The following is a 15,520-nucleotide window of genomic DNA, read 5'->3' as shown; positions in this document are numbered from 1 at the left end:
TGCTTGCTGTTGCCTTTGGACTGAACCCAGCTAGATGTTTCCAGTTTCTTGTCTTTGTGGAAAATTGAACATGTTAACAGGACGAAAATAAGTACAGTATTGATTTGTTTTCTCCCAGAACTGTCAGAAAAGAAGCAAATGCAAAATATATTTCATAAAATGTCTAACCATTCCTTTAAGTATTTACGAACGCAACAACTCACACAGCCATCATTTCATAAGCCGAGAGGAAGAATAAAAATAGAAATGCTCACCAGAGGATGTTTTCACTAGCTGGATCATTGGAGCTTGAGAGCTTTTCAAAATGTTATATCATTATAATTAAAAGTAAATGTCAATGTGAATTCTTCACACAGTTACTGTGCTAAACAATACATAATAATCTTGGGCCCTTCATAGTTGAGGAATGCAATCTGCACCTAAATGAGCAATGTTTAAAACATTTTCACCATATTAATCCCCTCTGCTTTCGTATTGGGACGTTTCCTTTTCTCACAATGCACTATTAAAAAATATCTGCGTTACTGCCACTGCAGCCGGAGTCCTGTCAGTTTGGATGAGCGGCCCCAAGTTGACAAGTGCTCATCCTCACATTTGTCACGGCGTTGTCATCGGGGAGCATTATAACAACATAAAAGCTTTTCGAAATGTCTTTACAGTGATTGTATCTCACTAAAGCATCATTTCACTTGCAGGCAATGCCGTTTATTAACAGATACTTTCACTGACATGAATACATGCTTTGACCCTTAGTGTAATAAGGGCTGTGGGGCAACAGAACAGTCATGGGTTATTGTGCACCATGAATACATTAGCTTTCTTTGACCAAGGGAGTATTGATGTTAAAGAAATGTCCACAATTATGACCCTGGCTTTAAAATATTCGTAGCCTGAGAACATCAGTCAGTCAAGAGCAAAAAGCTAAATGTATTTGGCCGTACAGGCTCCCAGCACAGCCATCGTGGGGAAGGTTCTTATTTCTGTTTTTTTCCTCAGATGGTTATGAAGCTGTAAAATGGCGGAATAGTACTGAATAGGTTTGGGGGCAAGCCACTGGAGATGTGTAGTTAGTGTTTCGTCCTGTGCTTCTGAATGTGCGTGCATGTCAGTGCTGTAACAGAACGACGGTTATCACTGCTGACAAGCTACAGTGATGCTGCAGCGGTTTGTTTGCAGTCTTACACAATGTCCTTCAGGGAAGCCGCCTCTGAAAGCTCTGCTGTTATTCACCAAACGTTACCTGAGATTATCCAAGGACAACGAGCTGCGAACAATATGGAGCAACGCAAATAAATACCAGAGATGCCGTCGGGCAGGGAATAGTCCAGAGGGGCTGCTTCCATAGATTTACGAAAGTTGGATGAGCCTCAGCTGTTGAATGTTGAGGAGGAAAATCACGATTTGAGCTTTAGTGTTTTTGGTGTTTCAAATTGACAGGAAACAGTTCAAATGACATCAAGGTTAATATTCATTCCTTGATGGTATTTTCTGTTAATAGTCTGTAAGACTGAGACCAGCTGAATAGCTCTTTGTATCATTTGTTTTAATCCACAAAATGAATTGAATTAACTAGAATGAAGCATTTTGATGTTGTATTGAGTTAATTTAATGTACTTTGCATTCAGACTCATAACGTTTTCAACTTGACCCTTTTTTTATGTTTCAATGCCCTCTGCAGTAATACAGAATCACAACCTTTTCATATTGAGTTTGTTGTGTTCCTCGGTTTCTTATTACAGTGGTCCTTGGATGATGTTTTTGCAGTAAATGCAAAACATGTGTAGGTGGGGTGTTAGAAGCGCTTTCACTGCGGTGCAGGGAAATATTAAAGTGTATTCTTCCGTAAGACTCGAGTAGCCACAGGCAATCTCTGCCTATCTCTGCTGCAGATTCCCTTCCGTCGTGTTCTTTGAGCATGTGGGTTATATACAGTTGTATTTTTCAGATTAGGGCTAATCCGACTGTGTTGCCCCAATCTTTGTGTATAATGAATATCTGCAGCGGGTAACCTGCTGGAGGAAAACGTATGCTTTCACAAAGCTGGAATCTGTAGAGAAGAGCGAACTCCAGCCAACATGCAACCACGCTGCCTCAGGAGAAACACCTACTCGAGTTTCAGTCCCGATGTGCCCTCTGCTTTCTCTTTGGTCGGTCAACCGAAATTGATTGCAAAACACGTCTGCAACATGTATATAGAGATGGAGAGCTTAAATGTCATAACACAGAGATCATTTCAACCTGATTTACTTGGCTTGCATGTTTTCATCTCAAAACAAACGTTTATTCCAATGGAGAATTCAAACTCGCTCATCCTAACAAGCCTGTAGGTGGACGAATTGCAGCTTATTAAACTCAAACTAGATGAGCCGCTGTGAAGAGTCAATACTCAAAAGTTCATGTGCAATTTCCGAAACACGCATGATATATTTGGCCTCCCTTTCATCAACCACGCCAGTGGCACAACATCAGACTCGGTTCCAGACTGAAATATCTTAACAGCTATTGGAAGAATTACCTTGACATTTTGTGCAGACATTTCCTTTGCCAAGAGGATGAATCTTAATGAAGTTTGGTGATCCTCTGACATTTCCTCCAGTACCAGCTGCAGTTTTACATTTGTGGCGTATCTCAACAACAAGTGGATGGATTTGCCGAGTAATTTCATTGCCAAACCATCGATATATCCGTCTGCTTCAGCTGTACTTTAAGTGTTATTTAGGGAAATAAGGCCTACTGACATGCTAAGCTAAAATGGCAAACACAAAGCCCAGTTTAACTGTTTATGAATGCAATATATCCAATCCATATGCAAATGACATCTCAGTCAATTTCACTGGAGTCCCTTGTGTATTACATCCTTAGTCTCTAGCCTTGCTTCCATGCAATTGTCAAACCAATTAATGCTATCTTTTGAAATGCAGTAAAAAAGAAATGCAAATAAGCTGTATCTCCGTGAACTGGTTTGGAGAAAATAAAATTGACTGCCGCGTTGTTTGTTCAGCAGTTGCCTCTATGGGTATCGCTCTACGTATCGCTGTGATCTGCAGCAGGCGGCTCCGCGAGAAGCGAAGCCAAAGCGCAAGAATTGCATTCTTTCTTTTTAACATAGAGGCAACTTGGTAGAGTATTTGAAAGCTTCTCACTTGAGTTATTACCTCAGTAAACACAGCGAACACCAAAATATGATCTCAATCTCTAGTTTCAAGCCTTTTGTCAATTTAGCATGAGGTTCAGTTGGCTTTTTACTTGCTGCCACTCATGCTAATTTAAAACCTTGGCTGCTGGAATCTTGTAATCAGTGCTGATTAGAATTTAATCACAGACTTTTCACCTTTGAATCTTTCCGCTGAGTATTGACCATGAATAGAATTTACTTAATTTTTGTATATGCCTGTGCCAAACAAATTGCTTTGTACAGTTAGCCTTAGTGCATAGATGGGGGAATTGTCTTCATGCTTAAAGACAGAATAAAGGAACACGCTTCATAGTAGCTTGTTTAACTGTTGGCGTGGCACATTTTGCACATTTGATAGCTGGTAAATATAGTATATTTAGTGTTTGTAGTTTCTGTTGTCCCCAATCTTTTACATGTTGGGGATTTGGGGATCACAGGTGCAAGTCTGAGCCGTGTCCTTTGCATTCTTCTCCTGCCAATCCTGTGACCCTGGAACAAGACAGGTATTCCCTTATGGCTGAGACCGACATGACCTCCTTCTCCCCCTGGGAAAGCAACTGAGGTCTTGTCTCCGCAGACAGCTGTAGAAAGATAACTTTCCACCAGGCAGCAGCACACGCGGAAACACACAAACTAGTTGTTGTCCTCACTTCCCCTAAGTGCAGTATCCAATTCCCTCAAACCTCCAGTCTCTCACTAGTGTCTCAGTCCAAGAGAAATCACCTCCTCTCAGTGGGGGACCTCCTCTATCATTTTTCCTCATTTTCACTTTTTTTTTAACATTTTCTCACTGTACTTGGTGTTCCTTTTTCAGTCGAGGACAGCACCTCCCCTCTATTTCCCCTCAGCGATAGAGCTTTAAGAATTCACTTTGTAGACTCGGCTGTGCACGCACACACACACACACACCGCAGGTTCGTCCCGACATCAGCAAGTTTCACGATAGACTACAAAAAAGAACCTGCAGCTGTCAGCGGGAGAGACCCTCAAAGCTGCAAAGCCTCGAGATCTCAGGAAGGACGTAAGATCGGCTTGGTGCTACGGGAGCCGCTGCATCAACCTGTTAAGTTGGCCGAGACAGCGAGAGGTGAAGTGAGGGCAAACAGGAGAAAGCAACACTAATGGGAGGCCGATGTGGGTGATGGAGGAAATAAGGGAGAGGATGGATTTTTCCAGGTGGATATTAATCATGAATATAAAGTGTTTTTGTCTTCTGAACAGAAACGCACTGAGCATGCAGTGCCAAAAAATAATTAATTGTTGAGTATTTTCGTTGCTGTGCATGATCAGGGGAATTTAATACGGTTGGCGAGTGTTTACTGCTCCATGACTCCAGATATATGATTTCATCGATCCTTTGGCAGAACAGGCAGTTTCTTTTTGTTCCCATTTTGAGAGTAGAGTAGAATGACATTGAGTCAAGTAAGAAGGGATAATTGTATTGCTGCTTTCTATCTTTTTTTATTAGCATTAGCTGTATATTTGAAAAATCTGTGTTCAGAATAATGTAGTGAACAATGATTAGCTGTAAGAGCCACTGTGAAGCATGGTGAATCCAAAATTGAATAGAAAAGAACTCCCTGTGACCTTTTTTAGTTTTCTAGAGTTTCTTTTAACTGTTTGCCCATTGAGTCCTTGATGGAAGCTGAACAATTGTCCGTCAGATATAAAACAATGGTGCATCTGTCCATGGAAGATGTCTTTCCTAGATTACAGAATTATCTTCTACCAGCAACATCAAACAGGTGTGGGCTTTATTCCTGTGAATGCCTGTTAGTTTAGTATTTTAACCAGTGTCAGCAAGTCTGATGTGTTTGTATGTGCTGAGTTAAAATGAATGCTGTGAAAAATTGCGGGGTAGAGGAATATTAAATATGACTGAAAGACGGAACCGAGCTATGAAGTGTGTGTGAGCGCTTAACACACGGATATATACAGAACTGTAAAATTGATTTAATTGTGCTTGCGTGGTCAGATTTGCCAGATTCCGCTCGACAATGCAATTGTTCCCCAAACAATGAAAGGTTGTTTAAAGACTTGGGACTGAATACCAGAGTCAAGGTCGGTTCAGGCTGAAGACTATAGGATGGAAAATAATAGATAAAGATGGGATCCTACCACTGTCCTGCTATCCTATTTTCTGCCTAATACACACAAGTCAGCGGTTGACTTGCATTGTGAGTAATCGTACAGGATGAAATGAAGGATACAATATGCAAGTTGACTAGTGGGTGGGGGCATACTACCACAAGGCGGTAACTTTAGTTTTTTAGTCTGACAATGGTGAAGGAGTGTAGTGCTAAATCAATGAAGTACTCTTTCTGCTTGTGTTTTGTCCCCTTAATATAAAATAAAGAGTAATAAAGTATTTTACAGGGTTGACTTTCCACGGAGCGACTCAATTTCAATGTACAAATTCCCCAGAAAGACTTCTCATTGGATATAATAAGTTAGATAATAACATGATCAAACGATGATACCTGTGAACAGTGTTGGAATCTGCTTTGAGCAGAGGGTCAGAAATATGAGAGCAGCACTACCGGCTTGAAATGTTGAACATTTGCTTTAGATATTACCAGTGGCTGCTGGTGGAATTTTCAAAGTAGGGTTATCCAATCAATTTCAGCAAACATCACAGAATGAGGTAATGCAAAACCGTAAAGGCACAAAAAACGCAGTACTAGTTGTATTTGTAGTGGAATATTCAACATTAATTGCAACATAAAAAATATTTGTAAATAAAAGTTTAACTAGACATTAACTATCTTATTTGTGTTACATTGTGTATTTACTGTATTATGTACTGATAGAAAAATGGTTGACCCCCTAGTAAGACCAAGTGTCTCATGCGCTGAACGTTCATGTCTGCAGCTCATATCAAAAGACGGCAGACAGGGCTTGTTATAAGTCTTCTATACTGCAACACAGCCTATTGCATGCACACGTTTCAGGCTATTTGTATCAAATATATGCCCATTTTAGAGCTGTGGCATTGGCCGCAGCTCTTAAATGGCCACATTTTGATTCCCCAATTATTTCTAGTTAATTACCCAAGCAATTGCATTCAGACCAAGGAGAAGGGAAGGTCACCGGGCATCAGAGCATGGCTATGGGGAGCAGACATCCCACATGGCACCCAATTATTCAGATTGCCGCCGCATCACCAGAAAGATTAATGCCATCATGAATCCTCCTCAAGCTTGTATTAAAGTTTTTATCCTTACGTAGACCATTAGGGGACTCAGCTTATTAACTTTCAGTACGCTATGACATTTTGACCTTAACTTTGTTTGAAAGGCCAGTTCTCTGTCTGTCGGCGTCCCTCCTGACTGAAAGAATAGATGATCAGAAATGACTCTGTTTTGACTCTGTTCTGGTCCCTGTCCTGCTCTCTGTCTCCGTCACCAGTCTGCTCCCAGTTCTCCCGAGGAGTCTACGCCATCCTCGGCTTCTACGACAGGAAGTCCATGAATACGTTGACCTCCTTCTGCGGGGCGCTGCACACCTCCTTCATTACTCCCAGCTTCCCCATTGACGCTGATGTGCAGTTTGTCATCCAGATGAGACCCGGTTTGCGAGGAGCTGTTCTCAGTCTTCTGGACCATTACAAGTGGGAGAAGTTTGTCTACCTTTACGACACTGACAGAGGTAAGAGTGCCCCTCTCGGAAAGTAACACACACACAGCTGTGGAAACACCATAAGCTTTCGGTTGGAGGCAGAGGAGCAGCGCAAAACATCTCGTTGCTAGTTAAAGACGAGTAAAAAAGTAATTGGCACGCCAAGCGCCGCTCATGCAGAGGGGTTATTATACAGTCTTTAATATGTAGATCCCTCATCCCCAATCTTCATCCTAAATGCTCTGATACATTTTAATCTATGCCGGTAATGATCCCAAATTACCTCTCACTGTCACTGATTCCTGCTGCAGTCAATAGCTCCTCGCTTCGAAGGGAATGAGTCATTCACAGGTGCCGCTGATCCGCCGCCGTAGTACAACTCTAGCCGCCTGAGCCTCTAATCCTCTCTTTCATCATCAAGCTCTAATTGGTTTATATAAAGACAGAACACAACATACTGTAACTTCTGCATTTGCTTCATGGCGTTTCAGGTCCACTCATGTAGGCCAACTATTTACAGACTATTTTCTTTGTGGTCCTCTCGAGGGTCGGTATCTGTAGAGAGTATATTAAGAAGGAGAACAACCAAGCCGGCCATAGACTGTTTTTAGCAGCAAGGACATGAGTAAAGTGCTTTCATTTTTTTTTATTTTTTTTATTTAACCCTTCAAAACATCCAAGTATTATTAAACGAACATGGAGCATTTCTAGAACGAATACACTGACTTGTATTGTCAGTGTGACTTGACATGTATCTCCAGTTCAAGTCAGGCTCATTCTCACAGAGTTACTTCTGCAGGTTTTGTGAAGTACGAATTGATATATGTATTGGACAAAATAATCGCATATAACAAATCAAAGCAAGGGCAACACTCTCATAATCATGATGTAGATATTTGGGGCCCTGTCTGACCGTGTTAACAAAATCGCCTGTTGGTGCTCTGGATGTGGGAGAGGACCTCGGCGCCATTGGCCCCTCCGTTGTGTCTGGTTTTTTGTTGGTTTTATGGGGATTGTAGAAGCTGATTATTGGTTGGCTGCTCTGGTGGAGATAAAATTATTAAGCCGCTCACAGCCTCTCTTGCGCACAATCCCTTACTAACTTTTTGGTGGCTGACCGGCCACCAACTGTAATACTGTCCCCATTTCTACTTTCTAGTTTACGACTCTGACTTAGTGTAAACACTGTAGTTTAGGATGGATTCCCAAATGCTGCACAGCTTGTGTTTGCTGAAAGGCTAGTTTGGCTGCCAGTCCCAGCCCGCTCCTCCCCGTCAAGGCCTGGGGGCAATATAGGCAACGCTCAAATATCAGTTTAGTCTCATTTTAGGAGGAGGGCTCTACATAAGGTCGGGGAGCAAGTTGAAGGGGCTCTTGATTGACGCTTTCTTGAGTGACTCTTAGTAGTAGTAGTTTGTGGAACAGTGTCCAATGCCCCATAACAAGACACTGATCAGAGAGTCAGTTTGAAGTTCATCAAAATGCAACGGTTAATCCTCTGCTGTCACTCTTTGGGAAGTGGACTTTGTCTTTCCTTCCATGATTTACCATATGAGGGATGTCTTTTGTAAAGCCTGAAGGCACAGCTAACATCAAACATGTGTCTGTAAGATAGAAATCTGACTGTTATTGAAACACAATATACCCACATACACCACCTAAGTGACCCATGCATAGGCCGTCAAATATTACTGTTGTTTTTAATGTGTATCTGAACTTCAAAATAGCATCATCAAATTCAGCTTCACTTTTACGTCGGGGCTGCCGCCCTCTGACAGCAGTGTTGTCGTGACGCCGTCTGTAATGGTGATCAAATGACAGGAAAAGTTTTGTTTCTCGCAGCTGCTTCATACAGATTGGGAGTCTGTTTCTGTTTCGTGCAGCTTGTGTCCAGTGCACAACAAAGACTTAACACCTTCACACACCGGCGTTAATGACGTGTTCATCTGCCGCAGTGCATCCTCACCTATTTATCCTGGATGTACAGGCCATGAAACGTCCTCATTAAACAGACTAATGGCCGCTGGCAGAAAAGGCCTCCTGAATCAAGGAACATCTGGACATTACCAGCTGACCACTGAAAGTAGGTCCACATCTGTTTTTTCTCTTATTAACATAGTTCACTAGAATATTGTATATACTGCTTAAATACTTGCATTTGTATTTGTTTGATCCAACACAAAACAGGATTTTTGCCATTACAACTTGGTGTGGTATTAGCATTACAGTGGCTTATAGTGGTTGTGTTAACTTTGGAAGCTAGTTTCTTTAGCATTTACAATTACCTATGAAGCCAAATAGCCGCCCTTTAATCTATAACAAGGTGATGACCCATGCTGTAAAAGCTTATCATTATAATTTGTGAGTGAAATCTTAATTTGTCAAATAATTGTAGCGACGGACTAAAATAAAGCCCAAGTACCTTCAAATTGTATTCAACCACTTTAGTAAATCTCTTCCAGATTCATAAAATCTAACGACTAAAATCCAACAACCTTAACTGGCCCCTTTTCTGCATTTTCCTTCTGAAAAATGGGGAAGGTGGAACATTTGGATCCAATAAGTAATAAAGCTGAATGTCTGCTTGGTTTCATCTCCGCGAGGAAACGTCTGATTAATTGCTCACTGCTGAAGAGCTGCACTCAGCAGTCAGGCACACAGGCTCATTAACAGAGAGGGGGGGGGGGGGGGGGGGGGGGGGCAGAGAGAGAGAAAGAGAGAGAGACACAGAGAGCGAGAGAGACCATATGGCACAATCTCCACTCTGTCAACACCTTACTGCACCTTCCCTTTAAAGATGGACATATATATCGATAGGCCTCAACCTCCTCCTCTGCAGGTGAATGCTGTTTTCCTCCCAGGCCCTAATATTGAGATTCATTAATCAATCTCTTTTGCTTTGAAAGAGCGGTTATCGTCCCTGCTCAAGGACTTATGTCTTATGCCTCGTAGAGAACACAGAGAGAACAAAGGCAGAAGTAACTTGGATACACATGTAACAGAATAACTAACCAGTGGCTGAGAGGTACCTTTTTGTAAGATGTGTTTCAAAGGATTCTGAAAGGCACACTACAGATATGCAGATGAGAAAGCACTAGGCTGACACTTAAACATAAAAAATGAACTCCAAGGTTAGAAAGAACTGTGTCAAATTGAATAAACTTTGAAAAGAGAAAAGTGCCTTTTCTGTTGTTTTCTTAAGGAGAGCATGTTAATTGGCTCCATGTTTTTGAGAATCCTCTCTGACTCGGTGGTGAATAAATTTAAAATTATCTGTGGGAATCAGATTGCCTTCAATTTACATCTGGGAATGGAGTGTGTTTGGAAAGATGCTGCGTGAGAGTGTGTGTGGTTACGTCACTGGTGGAAACTTCAAAGCGCTGTGTGCATTCAGTGAGAAGATGCAGCTCAGGCGGTAGCTGTGGTGTTTCTGCATGAACCAAACCTCTCCTGTTATCAAGCGCTCGCTGCGCTCTGCCAGACGCCCAAAATGGCACCAATTGATCCACGCTCATCCACGCATGAAGAGGCAGTGCGGCTTGGAAACAACATCAAATAACACGTAAACTGCAGACTTTCTCTTCCACCCTGTAGTGTGAAGGCAGCTGTATCTACACGTTCATGTATACCATTTATGAATAAATAATAGAAACAAAAATGTTCCGCGAGAATATTTAAAATGTTTTGTAAGTTACAGACTCTAGATTAAAAATAGCTCAGTCCCTTGTTGTGGACATTCAGGCTTTAAAACACTGAGACACATTTTCTCCATTGAACAGATTGGCTGACAGGATTCCATTGCAGAAACCTCTCTTGGGCTACTATAGCTACAGCAACCTTGAGAAGGACATTACTTGCAAACAGTAGCATCACTTTTTAGAAATGTGTTCTTTGCTTGAATCTTGGCCTCATTACAGATGGTACAGTATGTACTCTGGAATACACATGAACAATGCCAATACTGCACCAATCTAGAATGCATACATAGCCCAAAACTGGAAAGCCGACAGAAAATGTAGATGTCGATAATATTGTACAGTCACAAAACTTCCTGGTATAGCTTAAAGCATATTCCAGTTTGAATAAAATGACTCACATATCAGTGAGATCATTGTTTCAGGACCTTGGACAGTTCAGATTGTTCCCTCATAACCTTCTATGCCTTCAGTTGTTTCTCATCTAATTGTCAAACATCCTCCAGGTATTCTTAGTATGTGTGTGTATGGCGGGCTAATTAACCAATAAACTTGAATACACAAGTGGAGAAACATAAGAAATGCAGATGCTTCTGTGCAGGAGAGAGTGACACTGACTACGCGGTTTGAGTGTGAGAATGTGGTCTGTGTGCTGTTGCCTGTGAAACAGCTCTCTCCATTGCCATCATTAAAACACCCACAAGGGAATATATTTGGCAGAGTGGTGTTCATCTCTGGATATCAAATCAATATCCATTGAAAATTGGTTGGAAGATTGTTCATCCAAACGCAACCAGACAAATGGCTCCGGGCTTAAAGTTGGTGGAAAAAACTCAACGCTGTTTGAGGGAGCTTGAGAAAAATCTGAGCAGCAACAAGGATTTGGCCTCCAGAGTTAATCCTTTCTATCGTTCATAACAGCAAATAATTACATGGGAAAGGCTGCGTGTGTTTAGTTTTTTGGCTAAAGCAGAGAATCAACTGGCAAACAAAAGTACCATATCAAAAAATATGAAATGTTAATAGCTCCTGCTACCTCTGTATATGTTGTATAAATGCTGAACAAGTGTTATTATCTCACTGACTGGATTGATAATCCGCATTTATCCACTTAGTGAAGTTTTAATCTGTCATCTTAACATCGTGGCCCAAAGATTCCTTTTCCTGATAACCTCGATGTACCGTGTAGGATGAAGGTGAGGTGTAGCTCAGTATCAATGCTGGGTTTGCATAAAGGTATTTTTCGGTGCCATTTGATATGAGCACTATTGATTTGAGTCACAGAGATCTCCTTCCCTCTATTCATGACCTGCAGAAGACAGAGAGGAAATGAGAGGCGGAAAAACAACTTTTCAAAGGAGGAGTAGTGATATATCTGACTGTGGGTGTGTGAGATTGTCAACTAAAGTGTGAAAATAGTTAAACGTGGGTTGAAATTACTTAAGACAAGACCAGTAGTTTTCTCTATTTTCATTTATCTTTATTATCAAGGCATTCACATTTAACATCTTAAAAATCTTTTCAATTGAGATATTAAAGCTTGATTCACCCTATTTGCCATCTGTTACTATCAACTACCAAACACAATCTTTTCCATTTCCTTCCTCATGCCTTGGCTCATAATGCTGCCACATTACAAATCCATGCACAAATTAAGTTTATTCATTGATTATTCCATGAGTCATCTGTCACCCCACTTGTTCTGCTCCTATTATTATTATTATTGTTTTTTCCTCCCGTCGTTTCAAGGAAAAGTAAAAGTTCTTGTGCTCAAGGTCTATTGCGGAAAGCCCTCCGCTTAACGCTGCCGTCTCTGCTGTTCGCATAGGAAGAAGTTGCCCCGTCTTCAAATAAAGAGAAAAGAAAACGTAGCTGTGCAAAGACGAAGAGTGAGGGAAGGAACAGAAGAGTCAGCATAGTCTTTGTGCCTCTCCGGCGTCACAAAACTGCAAATGGCACATGGGGCCAAGCACTGTCAGACGTGCTGTCAGATGCATCGAATGTTTTTCACCCCGTGAAATCAAAAGCCCCCCCGTGCCCCTCCCCCATCCTCTCCTCTTCCTGCGAGATCCAGCTGTTCATATCTAATCTTCTCTAACCTCTCCGCTTCACGTGGCCCTATAAGCAACCAGGTGACTAATAAAGCGCCGCTCTGCTTTATGGCCACTGCTTTGTTTATGGCTCGACTCCTGTCTCTGCGTTGCTCAAATGTCTCCAATCTATTTCGGGATACTTGCTTTCACGATGACACAGTGGTCTTTTTGCATTATGAAAGAGGCTGATGTGATGTGCGCTTCCCATTTTGCCCCCCGAGGGGATTACGTCATTTTTATTTGCTTTAGCGATGGGAGGGTGCTGTCTTTTTTTAGGGGAGCCGAAGCCGGCAGTTAGTGCAGCTCTCACTGACGGACAGGAGCCAGTCTTCTCCATTCCTTTGCATGCGGCACTGGTACAAATATCTGTGCTTTATATATGTGAGTTTTTCTAGTTTATTGCTACTAACTTCTGTTTGCAGCTGTCAATAAATAGGAAATAATTGTTTTGATTTGCTGATCTGATTGCAGACTGGGCAGCAGTTCAGATGATTTGGAACAGGAAGCTGCTGTCTGCATTGGTAGCAGGCGTTATTAGGCTAATGGTACTCAAAAGTTCCTTTTTATTTCATTGGGCAGCTTTAATCCTTTTTATTCCCCCTGCTTTGTGAGTATTGCCCCCTGAAAACAGTCTTCTTTGTGGAGCCGCACATAAGCTTGGAGAGTTTTTTGGAGATTCATTTGAAGTAGGTTCAGAAGCTTTGTCTGAGTCCCCTTTGGTGATGCACTTTACTTTGCGCATCCCATGACAACGGCGCGGTTCCGATGCCTGCAAGAGAATATTAAAGAGGTCATCTTCTCCAAGGAGGGGGAGGTACAACTGACAGTTAAGGCCGCGCACCGCGTTCAGCCGCCATGTGAGCCTCTGATCGAGACAGACAAAGAAGAAACGCACACTCAGGTGCCAGCAAAGCCTCAGCATCGCGTCTCCAACTTTGTCTGTTACAGAGGAAATAAATCTCTCAGTAAATGCCTTCTCCCACATTTCCTTCGGGATTAAAAATATCCAGGCCTCAACAAGTTTTTCAAGTCAAGTAAAGAGAGACAAAAATGACACGACATTTAAAAGATGCTTTCTTCCAATGAGCTATACATAGCTGTGAGTAACAGACAATTCCTTCTTTTTAGAGAAAAAAGGAAAACCAATTGTGTGAGCTGCAGAGAAGGAGCACATTCCTCGGCAGGGCTGTGTGCGACTAGGCTTTGCTGCAGGATCATTGGTCAATACTACATATACTTGAGGTTGTTAGTATGGTAACTTGAAAGGATTCGTGTTTTGGAGAAAGCATATATTTTTGGTCAGTTGGCATATTTCGACCAAGTCACGGTTTCCCGCTCAGCCGGATTGTTGTTGGTTCACAAAATGTCATTTGTATACATCTTTCACCATCTTTCACCATGTTGCGAGTCTGGTGTGTGTTGGCACGTACGTCTTCAGGAGAGCTATCGTCGTCTCTCCTTTCTCTTTGAGTTGTGACTCTCCGGTTGAGTACTGGTGCAGAACTAACTGCAGAGGAAACAGATGTTGCAATAGCTCAAAGCTTGTTTTTCCTCTTTTGTTCTTTTCCTACAGGTGTATGTTTGTGTTTTTCTCTCTGTACTTAAAGGTAGTGTAGTGCACAGTGGGGTGTTGGAACTTGTTTTGATGAACAAAGCCGCATGTTGGCCAAAAGCAACACTGTTGAAAGTCTTGAGAGTGAAGTATCTTTTTTCGTTGGCGATGAGGAACAGTAGTTCTAAATTACGGACATACATTTGTTGAAGGTACACGCAACATTAGCATGTATTTGGAGTTGTGTTATTGGACTCTTGACGTACATTCCCGATCACTGAAATGTGGTGCTTAACGTTTCGCCTGACATCAAGGCTCTGTTTGCAAAAACATAATTTAGATAAATTCAATTATTTCCCCCCTGCTATATATGTCCTCGTTACGATATGCTCCTGATTTTGAATATGTATTATTTTTCAGGACGGTGCTGAATAATTGTTTCTCTAACATGCCCTTGGTGGTTGTCCTGCCTGCTGGCTTTTGCAAAACGCCATCTGTTTTCAAAGTCAATCAAAACTCTTCGACCAAAAGACTTTTGCTGATAAATGACATCAGCGTTAATATTCACAGAGAGACCTTTGAAGTCCTTTGTCATTCAGGATTCAAATGATGGATGCTGAAGTAACAGCACACGATATGTCACTTTCAGGTCATTTATTCAATTCAGGACTGTCAAACTTTCTGCATATCTTTAATCATAAGCATACTGAATAGCTTAACCACCCAAGCGAAGGGAACACATGTTTAAATCCCAAATATTCTGCTTAGTTTACAGACAAAAAAAGAAATGAAAATTCAATTCTAAGGGGAAACGTTTGTAAATCCCCCAAATCGTTTTTCTTAAGCGGCTACCAACATGTGTCAAAGTGTCGTGCATATCCGAGCTTATGGTGTTCAGTACTCTGTGAAAGAAGGACGGGAGGACAGCTGACTTTCAGTTTCTGTCTTTTTATTCCCCCCCTGAGAGATTCACTGTGCTGGATTCTTGCATTGTTACATTCCAGCTGTTAAAAACAACATGTTTTTGCCTTTTTTGACCCGATAAAGTCTGGACGACGACAGAGCCAAATCCAGTCTGAGGTCACCTCAGCACCTTGTTACCCGCGATCCCGCTCTCCACGACGGTGCAGTCTCACCCAATCTCCTTTTGAACTCCTTAACCTCCCTAAGTGTCAGACGTGTGGACACACATCTCTGCCTCTGTAGACTCACCGGCCGACGTGGCGGCGCCCAGCGAGAGCCACTTGTTTTTAAAGGCCATACCTGATCTGAGCGCTGTCTGCCGGGCGCTTTGCTGTGAAGGTCAGCAGTGGGCGAACGGAGGGCGGACGTGTCAGCGGAGTCGGTGTGCTCTGAATACTTAGGAGCTCTATTAGAAACAACTCAA

General features: G+C 42.0%; 1 protein-coding gene across 6 annotated transcripts in view; it reads left to right on the top strand.

Annotated features, from left to right (window-relative positions):
• The window catches only part of LOC120821711 (glutamate receptor 3), a 52,986-nt gene that overhangs the window by 4,682 nt on the left and 32,784 nt on the right, over window positions 1-15,520 (top strand). For all 6 annotated transcript variants that reach the window (XR_013468075.1, XR_013468074.1, XM_040180641.2 and 3 more), the window contains exon 3: window positions 6,584-6,823. Coding sequence is in view for 4 of the 6 variants with exons in the window: in XM_040180641.2 (XP_040036575.1) it covers window positions 6,584-6,823 (240 nt within the window). In the remaining 2 variants the exon portion in view is untranslated. The remainder of the gene's footprint in view (window positions 1-6,583; window positions 6,824-15,520) is intronic.

The sequence above is a fragment of the Gasterosteus aculeatus genome, chromosome 7 (assembly GCF_964276395.1).
Source record: "Gasterosteus aculeatus chromosome 7, fGasAcu3.hap1.1, whole genome shotgun sequence".
Lineage (NCBI taxonomy): Eukaryota > Metazoa > Chordata > Actinopteri > Perciformes > Gasterosteidae > Gasterosteus > Gasterosteus aculeatus.
Note: the sequence above shows the minus strand (reverse complement) of the source record. Positions and strands in the feature narration are given on the sequence as shown.